We start from the raw sequence: 17,324 nt of genomic DNA on the forward strand, positions 1-17,324 counted from the left end.
TATTCCAGGAACAAAAATTAACAGGTAAACAATTTTCCTATAGTATATCCTGCTTATTAAGCATAACCCTCCAACAATACATACCACAACGAACACTTAGATTACAAAACAAAGGACTATTAATGGTACCTACACCTCAGTATACTCATCTAGTGTAAATAAGAGATTGTATGTTCTCTATAGTGGGCCCCAAGTTATGGAACTCTCTACCTGAGGAGTTACACCTCCCACAGAAAGAAAGAACTTCAAATGTGACTGAAAATGTCGCTCTTCAAAAAAGCATATGATCTGTCATAAAAATTAACTAGTAAATTACTTAGATATGGACTGTGAACAATTGTTGGTTACCAAGAAACATAATGAATGTTCAGACATCTCACGGACTACTCTAGATGATTACTTAAAAGGAACTAAATCCATCATGCATTACTATTTAACAATAAAGCTAACGTTCCAATGTTATGTTGACTTAAAATATGAATATCGCAGCTATGATGATGTGTGGATGTATAATGTGAATACCACATGTTCTGATGTTGTGTGGACCTTTGATGTGAATGCTGCTTTTGTAAACCACTGTGATCTTCTTTTGGAATGATGGTATATAAAATGCATACATGAATAGATAAATATAGCTTGATATGTGCCCATATATTCATTTAGCTGGCTAACTTCAGAGTTAACCAAAATCTATCAGAGATACACCAATCAATACAGCGAACTGATCCAACTAAACCAAAACAATCTAGAGCAAAATGCTCTGTCGCTGTCAGTACAGTAAACTTCTAAATTGTTAATGTTGTTTTTGACAACAACATTAACAATTTAGAAGTTTTTGATCCAACTAAACCAAAACAATCTAGAGCAAAATGCTCTGTCGCTGTCAGTACAGTAAACTTCTAAATTGTTAATGTTGTTGTTTTTGTTTTAACTTCAGAGTTAGCCAACTAAATGTTTTTGAGTATGGACCTCATATTTCTTGCAATGTTCCGAGACTAATTTAGTATATCTTATTTTTAAATTTATGATTGTGATCATGAAAACACTACCTGACAGGAAACGCTCAGATTAAGGATATAGTTTAAAATTGTGACTATGAATTGTGATATGTTTATCCACCACTAAATTAAACCTTATAATAAGGAAAAATGTGACTATAAATTGCTTGCAAGAAAACAAGATATTTAAGAAGATTTGTCTAGCTTGCAACTTGCAATTATGTAGAAGAGCAGAAGTACCTAGAGGACTGAATCCAAAGACATGAAGTTGATTAATAATATATAAAAATAAATATAGGATAGAATAAAATTTCTGATAATGTAGATTGTTAGGAGAAGTTTTTACTTATTAAATTCTTATTTTCTACTATTCATCTTGGGGGTCCGTATTTAGTCACTGTGCGGCTCGGCAAGTTCTCCGGATACCTTTATCTGGGTAACTCAACTGGGATATTCAGTAGCGTATTAAAATGAACTGGATAAGTGTATCCAGCTAACTTTAGGACAGCCCTATGGCCCGACCAGAGTTAGCAGGATAACTTATCTGGCTAACTCGACTCTTCTCCGATCCGCCCATTCCCTGCCCCTGAGCTATCCAGCTACAAACGTAGGCCTAGCCACGTGACTCTAGGCCTAAGGTCTGGGGATCAGACCTAGGCCACATGACCTAGGTCTGATCCCTGGATCTTGCCCCAGTCAAGAGATAAGGGCAAGGTCAGGTTGGTGCAATTTTGAATACTGGCGTCAACTGGGTGGGGTGCAAGTGGGCATCCCAGCCCCATCACTGGACCGGTTTCGTACTTATAAAGTTTGGGAGGTGCAGGAGGGGGGTTGGCAGGGTTCTCTGAACCCCATTTTTGGAAAGTCACACCTTTGGGTAGGAGGGAGATGCCAGGGGATGAATCATATCCCACCAAGTTGACGTGTTTATTGGGGTGGGGACCGCTGAACCACCTATTACTTTTATTTACAAATTTTTGAGGGGAGGAGGGGGACATCACTATGTGTGAATTGGAAACAATTTTTTTTTTTAAATGGAGTTGGAGCACCTTGAGTGGCAGCCCTTAGTTGTTCCCCACTAAACCTTTTTCTTTAGCTGTGGCAATTGGTTTTTTTTAGGTTCCGGGAACTTTAAATGTGACGTAGGAGTCTTGGGACCCGAATTAGGGTCCCAGGGCTCCCGCTTCACATTTACTGCTTTATAAAAAGGTGGTTTATTTTATTGCAGCTGATCACTTTCTCGGTCAGACATGATAGAATATTTACATTTCCTAGCGTGTAGCAGATGGACTCAGGACCAATGGGTATAGTGTACTCGTGCTAGCAGTTGGAGACGGATCAGATTTCAATCTGACGTCAGCCCCTAGTACATATACCCCTGCAGGAAGTGCAGATCCTCAGTATTTTCCATCTCCAAAGCAGTTAGGAGCTATCTTCACGCTCGCTGAGCGTTAGACAAAATTTAAAGAACGACATAAACCCACGACATAAACCCAACGACATAAACCCAACGACGAGCCCCGCACTCCTGCGGTGATACCCTCGGGTCCCTCCCCCAGTTGAGTTTCCCGAGGTGATTTCCGTGGTCCCTCGGAGGTAAGAGCCTCGGTCCGGTGGCCGAATCGTGGCAGGGACCTAGCCCCCGAGCGAGAAGGGTTTGGGCGCGGCATAGAGGCAGCCTCGGTCTGGAGCCGAATCGCGGTGAGGACTTAGCCCCCGAGCGAGAGGAGTTCCGGCGCGGCTGAGAGGCAGCGGGTGCACCCCCTCGAGCGCGGCGGTGAAGGTATTTACCCTCTCCCCCGCAGCCGGAGACCGCCCTGGTCACAACCGGGAAGCGCCGAAGACAAGGTAAGGCGTACATCTTCTATTTAACTGGTCTCCGAAGATCGAGGAGGAGCAGGGTCTGCCCAAGTGGAGACCCTCCAAGGAGGTTGCCATATTGCCCGCACGCTCGCCGTCGCCATCTTGGCATTGTTTGCCGCCCTCCGTCCGATCGAGCGCACAATTTAAACTAAGCGCACAAGATTAATTGGGCGCGTATTTAGGCGCTCAAAATTAGTTGGGCGCATATTTAAGCTAGGCGCCTAAGGATTGGGCGCGTATTATAGGTGCACAATATTGGGCGCACATCCTTAGGCGCACATTAAAAACTTCTGCGCATAAGCTTCGCGCACAGTACAAAGCGCATATTTACGGTTTGGAGCACACCAGCGCATATATCAGACGCAATGGATCGCATAAGAGATTACGCGTCCACAGAAGCGGCACCTCCTGAATTAGGCATAAAACTCTAGGCCTCTGTCCAGCATGCCACATCAGAGCCGCACAGAGCGAGGAAGCAGACGCCCTATGCGCACACTGTGAGGAGGCCCTGGGAGATCCAGGACTGAAGAAACAGCAAGGAAGGCTGTCTAACAAAGCCGTGAGGGCAACAAAACAGGATTAGCAGCCAATGTCCAAAAATGGATTTCTTTATTGCAAGGTAACACGAGTGTGTAAAAAGTGCCCAACTCTGGCCGAGTTTCGCCCTCTTACAGTGGGGCTACATCATGGGCTACAACATACAAATAACACACATTGATAAATAATAAAAATCATAAAAACATAATTGATAAAAACGAATAAAATGGTAACATAAAAATGTGGTGTAACATACAGAATATGACAAATTGCATGTAATCAAAACAGCAAAAATATGGCCTTTACCTCAACTCAATTCGTGTATTGGATGAAAGAATCCAAGTCTTAAAAAAGACTATGCATTAGGTAGTCTGTAATATAAAGTGATAAATTAAATATCTAAAAAGTAAGACTAGTTGAGCTGGCATGTTAAGAAATATGAAAATAAGAAATAATAAATAATAATAAAAAAACTAATAATACATTTGAAACATGTATTAGAACTCAAAAATGTCACTCTGATTAAAAAATGTATACCATTTAACACTCAAAAATTACAATGTGTACTCACTATTGGATTGGCTTGAAAAAACTTATTGGCAGCGATATCACTGTTTTTTCATGTATTCATCAACACAAAGGTAGTGAATGTACTGGTATCTTTTGGAAAAAACATTGTTGAACAAAGTTAAAACATATGACTCGGCTATATGTTTTGGAAAAACAATAACTTGAAATGTGCAAGTGATATTTGATTTTTAACTGGTGTTCTATTGTAACCATAAAAAGAGGTAAAAATATGATTAATGTTCGATTGTGCATAGTGTAGTTTTTTTCAATTATGTTTTTATGATTTTTATTATTTATCAATGTGTGTTATTTGTATGTTGTAGCCCCACTGTAAGAGGGCGAAACTCGGCCAGAGTTGGGCACTTTTTACACACTCGTGTTACCTTGCAATAAAGAAATCCATTTTTTGGGCATTGGCTGCTAATCCTGTTTTGTTGCCCCCCCCCCCCCCCCCCCTGGGAGATCCAGGCCAGGGCCAGTCCCACCCAAGGCCCAGTGCTAGCTCCTCAGGGGGCACCCCGGACCTAGCAGGCCCCAATGAGCCCATCCCACAGACGGGGACTCCCAGAGAAGCGGCGCCCCTCAACTTAGACCCAGCATCGATCTCCTGGGTGGAGTTATTTAAAGGGATTCACGCCTTTGTCAAGATGCAGACTGAAACCCGGGCGGACCAACCATATGCACCGGAAGACCCTCATGCCCCAGGACCCTCGAGGCCCAGGCACAGGCTCCCACCACCCAGAAGCCCACCCAGAAGCCCCACCTACGGGGACACGGATTTCTCCGAGGAAGAAGTCGAGCCCCTCGAGGAGGGAGAGCTCCCCTCGGGGACAGAGCCGCATCGAACCATGAGACGCTTCTTCTCAAAGGAGGAACTTCCGGACCTGGTATCCCAATGCCTATCGGAACTCGCTATCCCGGGCCAAGGCACCCCAGGGGAACCTAGAATGAACCCCCTGCTGGAGGGCCTTCGACAGACGTCCCACCATTTTCCCCTCTTACAGGCGGCACAACAGCTAATTGACCTGGAGTGGAATGCGCCGGAGTCCTCATTCAAAGGGGGTCGAGCCTTATCGGCCATGTACCCCCTGGACCCAGCAACCAAGGAGCTGCTAGCGTGCCCCAAGGTGGACGCCATAGTTTGCGCAGTCGCTAAGCGCACCACCATACCAGTGGAGGGAGGAGCGGCTCTCAAGGATGCACACGACCGGCGCCTAGAAGCCATACTGAAACAAGCTTTTGAGGTGGCAGCCATGTCTCTACAAATTGCGACCTGCTGCACCGTGGTGACACGTTCCTGTTTATCACAAGCCAGGAACAACACTCCGGGGGAAGAGATGGAACCAGCACTTTCGTTCCTCACTGACGCTGCCTCCGATCTAGTACGCACAGCAGCCAGAGGAGTGTCATCCTCATTGGCAGCCAGGAGACAACTCTGGCTGCGAAATTGGTCGGCCGACGCCTCCTCCAAGACACGCCTCACAAGAATGCCCTTCAAGGGATCCCTCCTGTTCGGCAGCGAACTAGAGAAACTGGCTAACAAATGGGGCGACTCTCATTACCTCGTCTGCCAGAAGACAAGTCGAAGAGAAACCAGCGTCCCTTTCCCAGGCCCTCCAGAGGCTCACAGCGCTTCAACCCTTACAGGAATAACTACCAAGCACCCCGCCCTCCGGCCAGAAACCAGTCCTTTCGGAACAGACACGCAAGAGGGGAACCAGCTCGGGTCCAGGCCCCAGCCGCACCCCACAATGAGAATCAGCCGACCCATCCAAGGGAAGAAGCCATAGGGGGCAGACTAACCCTATTCTACCGCAGATGGGTCGAGATAACTTCGGACAAGTGGGTCCTAGCCATCATCCGAGAAGGGTACTACCTGGACTTCCTTCGAACTCCTCCGGACAAGCTCGTGGAATCTCCCTGCCACGACCCCCTCAAGAGGGCGGCAGTGGGAACTATTCTGACCAGACTCCTGACCCTAAAGGCCATAACCCCAGTGCCTGCACGGGAAATAAACTCCGGGCATTTCTCCATTTACTTCATCGTTCCCAAGAAAGAGGGTACATTCAGGCCTATCCTGGACCTCAAGTCGGTCAACTGACACCTAAGGGTCCCAAGATTTCGCATGGAAACTCTGCGGTCAGTCATACGTGCAATACAGCCAGGAGAGTTCCTCACATCCCTGGATCTGTCGGAAGCCTACTTGCACATCCCAATCCATCAGGAACACCAGCGCTACTTACGCTTCAAGGTCCTGAATCAGCACTACCAATTCCGGGCACTACCCTTCGGGTTAGCCATGGCACCGCGGACCTTCACCAAGGTAATAGTAGTGGTAGCGGCGACACTCAGGAAGGAAGGAATCCTCGTCCATCCCTACCTGGGCGATTGGCTGATCAGAGCAAAATCACTGGAGGAGAGCCACCGAGCAACCAACAGAGTCATTACTCTACTGGAAAGCCTAGGATGGGTAGTCAACACAAACAAGAGCTCCCTACAGCCATCACAGTCGCTGGAATACCTAGGAGTCCGATTTGACACCAAGGAGGACAAAGTCAGCCTTACCCCCACGAGGAGAGGAAAGCTGCGGGACCGACTCCAGACCCTGCTGAACGCCACCCGGCCCACAGCATGGGATTATCTACAAGTCCTCGGTCTAATGGCGTCTACATTGGAAGTGGTACCATGGGCGCGTGCTCACATGAGACCCTTGCAGCACTCACTCCTATCACGGTGGAGTCCACGATCACAGAACTACACCGTACATCTACCTCTACCGACCAGAGTTCGGACCCAGCTATGGTGGTGGCTACAGTCCAACCACATGAGCCAGGGATCAAGAATATCCTCCCCAACCTCGACCCTGCTCACCACAGATGCCAGCCTACATGGATGGGGAGCACACTGCGAAGAGCTAACCGCCCAAGGGCGGTGGAACGAAGACGAGTCGGGGTGGAACATCAACCGACTAGAGGCACGGGCAGTCAGGTTAGCCTGCCTGTGGTTTGCCCACAGACTTCGAAACAAAGCAGTCAGAGTGATGTCAGACAACACCACCACGGTGGCCTACATCAACAGGCAGGGCGGAACCAGAAGCCAACAGGTATCCTTAGAAATAGCCCCCCTGATGACCTGGGCGGAAGCAAATCTCCAGGACATCTCCGCCGTCCACATCGCCGGGAAGGACAACACCACGGCAGACTTCCTCAGCAGGGAAAGCCTAAACCCCGGAGAATGGAAGCTGTCAACCACAGCCTTCAAGATGATAGTGGATCGGTGGGGGACTCCAGACATGGATCTTCTAGCAAACAGATCCAACGCTCAAGTACCCAGATACTTCAGGCGCAGGCGAGATCCGCAGTCGCAAGGGATCAACGCCCTGGTACAGGCCTGGCTACCGGGGACCCTGCTATATACGCCTTTCCCCCATGGCCCCTGCTGGGCGCAATCATTCACAAGGTTCAGCGACACAGAGGCCTAGTTCTTCTGGTGGCCCCGGACTGGCCAAGAAGACCCTGGTACGCAGACATGAGAAGACTACTGGCAGGGGACCCTCTACCCCTGCCCCCACACAGGGATCTACTACAAAAAGGTCCCATCCTCCACGAGGATCCAGCTCAATTCTCTCTTACGGTCTGGCCATTGAGAGGGCCCGACTGAGGAAGAGGAGATACTCGGGGGCAGTAATAGATACCCTCCTCCGAGCACTCAAGTTCTCCACATCACCCTCAAATCTCAATTTAGTCTACCCTTTAATTTTTTTCTAGATATTTATTCTCGCTATAAACATGCCGAATGTTTACCTACGTCCTGTTGACGAGTTACTATTATTATTATCTATGTAATATTTAATTTAATTTATTATTAATATCTATATGTTATAGGTTATATGCTAAATGCTATATGTTATACGTTATATGTTAAGAAACGCTGTTCCATGTAACGCCATTTGTGCGAAAGTTTTGTTATATGTAAACCGACCTGATTCGATACTTGTATTGAGAATGTCGGTATATAAAAATCCGAAATAAATAAATAAATAAATAACATCGCTAACGTACATAAGGATCTGGAGAGTATTTGAGGCCTGGTGCGAAGATCACAACATCAAACCACACTCCCCTAAAGTCCCCATAATTTTGGAATTCTTACAGAATGGACTTCAGAAGGGACTGTCCCTCAACTCAATCAAGTTACAGGTGGCAGCGTTGTCATGCTACGGCCTCAGGAGCGAGGGCAACAGCATAGCCACGCACCCAGATATATCACGATTCCTGAAAGGGGTCAAACACATTCACCCACCACTAAAGTGGCCCCTATGGAACCTCAACCTCGTCCTGGAATTCCTAGTGGGACCCGCCTTCAGACCCCTCCGAGGCCTGTCTCTCAGTCTACTAACCCTAAAGAATGGTGTTCTTGCTGGCTGTGTGCTCGGCCCGCCGCATTTCAGAACTACAAGCACTGTCCTGCCATGAGCCATTTCTCAGAATCACCCCGGGGACCATCCAACTACGCACGGTCCCCTCCTTCCTCCCCAAAGTGGTCTTACACTTCCACCTCAACCAAACCATCTCATTACCGACGATGGAAGGTTTGAAGAAGTCTGAAGAAACCCGGTCTCTACACCATCTCGACATAGGCAGACTCCTATCAAGATACCTGGAAATGTCAGAACCAGTACGAAAGACGGACCACCTGTTCGTCCTTCACAGCGGGAAGAAGCAAGGGGAAGCGGCCTCGCGGGCAACCATTGCTCGCTGGATCAAAGAAGTCATCAAGGCGGCCTATGTAGAAGCGGGAAAACCACCACCTCTACAGGTCAAGGCCCACTCTACCAGAGCTCAGGCGGTCTCCTGGGCAGAAACTAGAATGCTGTCACCCGCCGAGATCTGCAGGGCGGCAACGTGGTCCTCCATCCATACCTTCTCCAGATTCTACCGTCTGGATGTTCAGGCTCGGGAGGACACAGCATTTACAAGAGCAATCCTAAGCGGACCACGGGCAGCTCCCACCCAGTTCGGGAGTAGCTTTTATACATCCCATTGGTCCTGAGTCCATCTGCTACACACTAGGAAATGGAGAAATTACTTACCTGATAATTTCGTTTTCCTTAGTGTAGACAGGTGGACTCAGCAGCGCACCCTCGGCTGCCGTTATACATGGTTGTTCATTGAATTCAAGGTAAGCCATGCTTTCCGTTACATAGTGCATCCACCCTGCCGGGTGTCGACGCTTTCCGGTTGAGGACACTGGCGGTCTCCAGCTATAGTCAATCAACCAGTTCAAATTATTCAAAATTAATAAAATTTTTAACGTTACAACAAAGTTATCAGAGTTAACCACATTAAGTTAATCAATCGGTCAGTCACACATATATCCATAAGGCTTTGCAAGGAAGAATACTGAGGATCTGCACTTCCTGCAGGGGTATATGTACTAGGGGCTGATATCAGATTGAAATCTGATCCGTCTCCAACTGCTAGCACGAGTACACTATACCCATTGGTCCTGAGTCCATCTGTCTACACTAAGGAAAACGAAATTATCAGGTAAGTAATTTCTCCATTACATTTCTTATTAATAATCTTTGCATGCATTTGCATTATTCATATGTAAATTGCATATAACAAAGGTTATTGTAAAAGGGGAAGGTACCAGGTCTGGGCCATGCAAGTTATCATGTATAGCACACGATATTTCAATAGTGCTCTATTGCGTGATATACATTGTTTAATGCATGTTAGAGCACTAATGTAGCTTGATGCATCACCCAGATAGCCAGGTAAATCACTGCCAAGCACATTTTGATGCTTATGAGTTGTCCTCTGTAAGATCCTGTATTCTGCAGAGGCCATCCTCAAACAAAAAGCAAACCGAAAGATGCTGCATGGTTTGCCCCATGACACAGTTGCAGATATCAAGTGTGTTAGTGTATCACCATTTCTCCAAGTTGGCTCTTGACCTGCTGACTTGGTTACAGAGGTGACTTAGGGCCTTTCACATGATCCAATTGCTACCATAATTAAGTATGTATTTAAGAATGGTTACCAAACAATTTATATTCTTCCTGACAGATAATTAATTTCTACATGAACTTGCTGATGGAGAGAAGTAAACGGAAAGGACTGCCAAAAGTCCACGCATTCAGTACCTTTTTTTTCAGTAGACTGAAAACTGCTGGCTATCAAGCTGTGAAACGATGGACTAAAAAGATAGATGTTTTCTCAGTGGATATTCTCTTGGTACCTATTCATCTTGGTGTGCACTGGTGTCTAGCAGTAAGTACTTTTTCTTTTCTCATGAGCTTTCCACTGCATATTTGAAGCAGCTAATATTCCTGATTGATTGTAATAGGTGTAAGGCAGATATACGGTAATTGCCTCATATGGTTTAATAGCAGGAGTGAGAAAAGTAGTATATTTCAAGTTAGTTAGCGCCTTATCTAGTTTAAAGTTGTTTCACAGTTCCATTGGCCAAGCCTGCACACAACGACTGTCTCAAATGGTATCATCATCGTTAATGTGTGTCATTCCTTTCCAGCAAGAGTAAAATGCACTAGAAGCAATGTGCACCCTGTAAGAATTTTGCTATATGACATTTTGCTTCTAAATTCAGAAGAAGTTTTTCATTTCTAAATCAGTGATATGATACTTCTGTAATGCAGAATTTGATTTTGGGCAATAGACAGGTCTTTGAAGCCGAGTAGACCTCCTTTCTAAACTGTGAATGAGGTGTTCTAATAGTGTTTCTTAAATTTTGTAGGTTGTGCATCCCTTTTTTCTTTGTAATGCTTTTAGACCCCTCTTGCCCTCCCCTCTCCCTACCCCAGAAAAAAGTAAAGTTGCATCAAATATCTCACCCCACCCCCTCCCCACTCAGCCTGAGCACTGCTGTTCTATTATGCAGCAGTGTGAAAGTTGCATTTCTTTTGGTATAGAACAGAGCTGGGGTTCTCAGTCCCAATTTTATTTAATATATTTGTATTTGAGTCTTGTCAGTTACTAAACTAGATAAACCATATGATAACCAGGTACCACGCCCAAAGATTTTGCATTCACTGTATGTACCCAGATCAGTCCAGACTCCTGGGTTTTGCCTCCCTTCCAGCAAATGGAGACAGAGAATGTTTCACAGGTATCACCTCTTAAACCGGTGTGCCTCCTGCATCTCCTCACTGTCTCCAGTAGATGGAGGTGGTGCAAATCCTGCAGTTTTGTACCAGAGTTTAAAAACAAAAAAAAGTAAAGAAGTACTAGGAACGTAGGGATTCTTGGACATTGTTCAGACTTTCCTTCCAGCAGGTTGGCAGGTCCTGGTGGGACCATCCCTCCTGGTAGCAGGTTAAGCACGAGCAGAGGTAGGGGACCCCAAATTCGCCCTTTTGGATACGCCGGGGATGACTGTCAGTGGTCCAGCTCCCTTCCTCTCAGCGAGGATTGTGGGAGGCCTCTGCCACCCTTCTTCGGGGAAGTAAACTTTTTTCTTTTTCTTTCTTGTCAGTAAAGTTTCTACAGAAAAAAAAAAGAATCAGTGCTTGGGTTTTTTTCCAGCGTTCGCCTCATTGCTGGGGACATGCGAAGGCAGGGTGCTCAGGCTGAGTCGGTCCCGCGGCTGCTGATCCTGTTCACTATCTCTGGGCCATGCCGCATGCAAGCCGCTGCTCTGTGTGCGGGGAGCACTGCTCACGGCTCTCCACAGGAGGCCAATGCTCCCGCTGCCTCTCCGGTGGGGAGGATTCTTTGCGGGGTCTGTAGCAGCGTCATCTAAGCAGCGTGGCCCTGGCAGGTTGCCGGCTGCTGTGGAGGAAGCAGCCAACCCGTTATCAATAATCACGGGAACAGCGACCATTTTGAAAACTTTAGCAGCTGCGGAGGAAAGAGTGGCAGGGGGGAGGGAATTTCCTGCCAGTGCTGTCGCTGGCCAATTCGAAGCCCAGGGGCAGTCTGGAGGGGATCCCGATCCCCTAGAGGGGGATTTGTGTGGTCCTCAATTTTCTCTGGATTTTATTCTTTTATTGCACAAAGCAATAGGAATTGCAACATTGTGGTACTTAGCGGAAAGTGCGAAAAAGTTATCGCGGTAATACCTATGCGAAGCGCTAAGATAGTGTACTTTGTGATAAATTGGCTATTACCATAAAACACACCCCTTTTCCTATCGCATGTGATATTTAGTGCTTTTTGATAAATCCAGGCCTTAGCTTGCTAACAAATGAGACAAAAATGTAAAGGATTTAATATCACCATTGGCTTTACCGTTATAACACCTGCCAGATATTAGACCAGTTGATCACAGACCTTGCGGCCACTTCAGTGTTTGTGCTGTGAATATGAACACCAAAAGTATAACTATTCATGCTGTCAACAAAGTATATATCAATTAGATAGGTTTACAAATTGTAAGAGTGCTGGCGTTGTTTATGTAGCGATTAGTCCTTGTAAAAAAATGTATGTGGGTAAAACAATTATTTGTATTCGATGGGGGGGGAAAGGCTGATGTGCATGGAGCAGGAGAGAGACCTTGGGGTTATAGTGTCTAATGATATGAAGTCTGCGAAACAATGCGACAAGGCGATAGCAAAAGCCAGAAGAATGCTGGGCTGCATAGAGAGAGGAATATCGAGTAAGAAAAGGGAAGTGATTATCCCCTTGTACAGGTCCTTGGTGAGGCCTCACCTGGAGTACTGTGTTCAGTTCTGGAGACCGTATCTACAAAGAGACAGAGACAAGATTGAAGCGGTACAGAGAAGGGCGACCAGAAAGGTGGAGGGTCTTCATCAGATGTCATACGAGGAGAGATTGAAGAATCTAAATATGTACACTCTGGAGGAAAGGAGGAGCAGGGGTGATATGATTCAGACTTTCAGATACTTGAAAGGTTTTAATGATCTAAAGACAACAACAAACCTTTTCCGTCAGAAAAAAATCAGCAGAACCAGAGGTCACGAGCTGAGGCTCCAAGGAGGAAGACTAAGAACCAATGTCAGGAAGTATTTCTTCACGGAGAGAGTGGTGGATGCTTGGAATGCCCTTCTGGAAGAAGTGGTGAAGTCCAAAACTGTGAAGGACTTCAAAGGGGTGTGGGATAAACACTGTGGATCCATCAGGTCTAGAGGACGCGTATAAAGAGGAGGCAGCAAAACACTGCATGGAGCGGCAGTAGCCATAGAGGCATTCACGGAGCGGGATGCCAGTGGCCAGTGGTTGGTGTTCCACCTTCACGGAGCGGAAGGATGGAGGGCTGCCATCTCCAAATTAAAAAAAAACAAAACAAAAAAACAGGGGTGGGTTCATGGGCTATAGGTATTACCAATTATTAGGCTTATTCAATTACCAATTATTAGGCTTTTCAATATTTGATGATAGTTAATGTGACTTTCAAGGCATACTTCACTTTCAATGCATATCCAGCATAGCTCCCTGCTTCAACGGCAGGGGAGAAGAAAAACTAATACTTCACGCATATCCAGCATTGCTCTCTGCTTCAACGGCAGAGAGCTATGCTGCCACTTACCCAACTAATCAAACTTAATATTTCACTTGGAAGCAGCTCCATCACTGCTCTCTACATTAATGGTGGGGGTGAAAGGGAAATAGAACCTAAGGTTACTAAGAGCCAAGAGAAACAGATAAGTATGAGAAAAAAAGAAGTGTGAAGCTTGCTGGGCAGACTGGATGGACCGATTGGTCTTCTTCTGCCGTCATTTCTATGTTTCTATGTTTCTATAATTAGGCCGTTCAACAAAAGAATTATAGAACACAAGAGTGCTATTAATAGGAAAAGTGAGGGTAAACCATTAGTCGAACATTCTGTTCTAGTAGGGCATACATTCATGGACTATAAATTTTGCATTATTAAGAAACCACAATTAAATTGGAGAGGTGGTAATTTGAATAGAATGCTTTTAAAATTGGAACAGAAATTCATTTATGATTTCAAGACTCTGATACCTGATGGACTGAACAATGAAATTGATTATACCGTGTATTTGTAGAACCCTTCTACATCATATTATTGCACTATAAGATGGCATGAATATGCAGGGCAACTGTACAGTGCAAATATAATGTCAGTATATCATTAATGTTTTTGGCATTGGCACCACTATTTTTATATTTATTTAATCCTTTCATAATATTTTATTGAATATTTAATTCTCATTGGTGTTTATTTGTTCTTTTATTTTTATTTTCATTTATAATTGTAGGTTAACATTCTGCCCTCAGCCTATGTGGTTCATTTTATTCCTCCAGTTCCATTTTTAATTTTATTCCTCCGGTTCCACTTTTATAGCCCTCTTACTGTTTTAGAGACATGGCATCTCCATCTTAATTTTTTCAGTCCTTTTATATTTTTGCAGACCTTTTATATTGTTTTAGAGATATGTATTTGGGTATTAGTAGAACCCTTTTAATCGTGTTTTAATTTTGGTCCCCCGTTCTCTGTTATTTATTGCATGCATTATTGGTCCACTGGACCACTAGCTTCCACATTGTCTCATTCGGACATCGCAATAATTGTCAACAGTAAGTGCACAGTAAAGTTACTGTGTTGAATGAGTAGCAAGTTGTCATTTCCGGTTTGAGTGATGTGAGAAACGCTGAAATTTTAAATGTGACTAATTTCGGAGTTATATAAGTAGAATAAATGGGCATGTGTACATGTGTAAAATGCCATTATGCAGTATAAATAGGTATCGGGTAAGATTTGTAGTATTGTGCAGTTATTGCCTGCATACCAGGAGATTAGCGTATAAGTCGGTTTCAACATGGTGAGGTCAGCTCAGCGTGATTCAACATAGTGTTGTTTAAAATAGTTCAGTGTGCTTCAAATTCTAAAGTTTTTAATTTTCTAACAGTGTACCGAATTAGTATTAAAAGCTTTTATGTTTAATTTGACAGCGGCAGCATTAATAAAACTGTATTAATCCCATTGTTGCCCTAACATTTCTTGGCACTTGTATTTTTATAACCTCGTTTTTATGTTTTTGGTTGGTATAATTGTTCTCATGGCTCAAGTGCAGTCGGCAAAGGTATTTCCGGTTGTCTTGGCGATAATTACACCTACATTGTGCATATAAAATGAGCAACGGCAAGCTATTTTTAAATTATTTTAATTCTGGGTGAGATCTTAGTAATCTGCAGTAATCGCAGATATCTATGGTGAATTAGTATACAATTCACCATAGATATCTTGTTTTTCTGGTCACACATTTATTGTGCTGTAATTATTTTTTTATTTTTTATTTCTTTTTAGGATAGATGTAGATGGGGGGCCATCTTTTAGGCATATCTCATACTTTTTGTTGCATGACACTCTAGCAATTAGAGTTTTTAATGTGGTTCGCTGTGATTATAATCTCTTTTTAGGATTTTTTATACATCATTTTGATTCACGTTATAGAATATCCATTATTTTGTTTTATTTTTAAGGTGTTTGACCGCATGGTACAGAGATTGTTTTAACTTATACGCCTTGTATTCATCAAAGGGCAAAGATATAAGGACACAGACACATTCAGTACAATGTTTGGATTAATGTTTTTATTAAAGAGTTACAAACAAGTGGCACATTTAGTTATAATGAAGGGCTATACTGACATTATCTTTTCACTTTTATTACTACATTAGCAGTGTTACCATTTTCGGCGATAACTTTTGTCAAAGATGAAAAGGACCATGTGCACACTATTCGTATGAAAATTACTGAACAAGCACTACAGGTATAAGAATATCTGAAATGGTTTTAGTTCCTATATACAGATACATACATCATTGTTGTCTTGTGTATTTTTATATATTTTAAGTTGATTGATTATGCATTATTTTAAATGTTACTTATTATTTTTTATGATTTATGTTCATTGTGATGTCATCTCATATTTATATGTTTTTAAATGTTTTATACATGTTTTATTGTTATAGTTGCCCCTGAGGCAGCTCTAAGCACAGAGCGAAACTCGGCCAGAGTTGGGCCTACGTACTGTGATAATCATTTTTACTGATCCGTCTTCTTCTGGTTGCTACATTGCAAAATTGGATCGGCTTCTGCTGTGTTTTCTGAGTAGATCATTGTAACCTGTGTATATTGCTTGAGGATGAAAAAGATAAATAAGCTTTGAAGAACTGCCTGTCCAACACTGTTGTTTTGAGGTGAAGCAGTCTGTAGGCAGTAATGAGCAGTTAAGGTATGGATATAAGACTATGTAGCAGATCTGCAGATATCTTCTATAGAAGTAGAGTGCAGATGCGCTGAAGAAGTTGCTTAGCTCTAATCTGATGGGCCTTTACTTTGAAGATGTGGGCTTGTTTGATTGTAGTAGTAAGTGATGCAGTCAGAGATCCAAGTAGAAAGAGTTCACTTTGTAACTGAAAAGCCTTGTTTGATTGGATTAAAAGAAATGAACAGTTGTGAGAATTTTCTGTGGGATTGTGTCCTTGGCAAATAGAAAAATAAAGCTCTTCTATAACTTCACTGTATGAAGAGGCTGCTTGCTCTTATGGGCATGCAGTTTTGGAAAGAATGTTGGTAACACAGTGGATTGATTTAAATGAAATTGATAACGCATCATAGGTAGAAATTAAGGATGCATTTTCAAAACTACTCTGTTGTGAAAAAAATTGAATATAAAGAGAGTATGAGACTGTACGTGTAATTTTACTTATTCTTCAAGCAGAAGTAACTGCTATCAAAAATAGAACTTTCCAAGGAAGGAATCTTAATTCTGCCATTAAGGGTTTCAATGGCAGCTTCATGAGCTGAGCAAAGACTACATTCAGATCCCAAGGTACAGCAGTATGTATTTATTTATTATTCTTTCATTTGAGGTTCAGTTGTGATACCTTTTCTTAAATTTGGCAACAGTAGGCTGATAGGGAAATAGTAATACCTTTTGAATTCTCATGATATGCTGTGATGGACTAAAGTGAACTCAAACCAGAGTTTGTTTATTTTATTTATTTTAGATTTTTCTATTCCGTTTTTCGGCATTTCAAAGCAGATTACATTCAGGTACTGTAGGTATGGGAAGGCTTAGTAGATATTGAAGTAAAAGAGAAATAGGACTTCTAAAGGGTCTCGTCTGAATTTTGAGCACAAGATAGTAAATCTTTTGCATTTAAAGTTGAAAGACCTTCTGGTAGAAAACTTCCTCAAAGCAAAGCATTTCCTTTATTCTGGTAAGCAGCTGTATGGATGAAATGAATTCAACATCCAAGCCATCAAAGCCATAGACTATGTTGAAGGATGGAAACGTCTGCAACTTTATCGGTGGTCAGATAGCTAAACAAGGGATGTGTAACTCTGGTCTTCAAGAGCCACAAACAGGCCTGGTTTTCAGGATAGCCTTAATGAATA

General features: G+C 43.6%; 1 protein-coding gene across 10 annotated transcripts in view; it reads left to right on the plus strand.

Moving 5' to 3' along the window:
• SENP1 (SUMO specific peptidase 1) overlaps positions 1-17,324 on the plus strand; it is a 458,603-nt gene that overhangs the window by 201,073 nt on the left and 240,206 nt on the right. For 6 of the 10 annotated variants that reach the window (XR_003855556.1, XR_003855557.1, XM_029594995.1 and 3 more), the window contains exon 14: positions 10,043-10,246. The exons of 1 other annotated variant lie outside the window; for it this stretch is intronic. Coding sequence is in view for 6 of the 9 variants with exons in the window: in XM_029594995.1 (XP_029450855.1) it covers positions 10,043-10,246 (204 nt within the window). In the remaining 3 variants the exon portion in view is untranslated. Of the gene's footprint in view, positions 1-10,042; positions 10,247-15,598; positions 15,638-16,641; positions 16,756-17,324 lie in introns of those variants that run through there. 3 more of the 10 variants (XR_003855558.1, XM_029595000.1, XM_029594999.1) reach the window with 3 other exon arrangements.

The sequence above is a fragment of the Rhinatrema bivittatum genome, chromosome 3 (genome assembly GCF_901001135.1).
Source record: "Rhinatrema bivittatum chromosome 3, aRhiBiv1.1, whole genome shotgun sequence".
NCBI classification, from domain to species: domain Eukaryota; kingdom Metazoa; phylum Chordata; class Amphibia; order Gymnophiona; family Rhinatrematidae; genus Rhinatrema; species Rhinatrema bivittatum.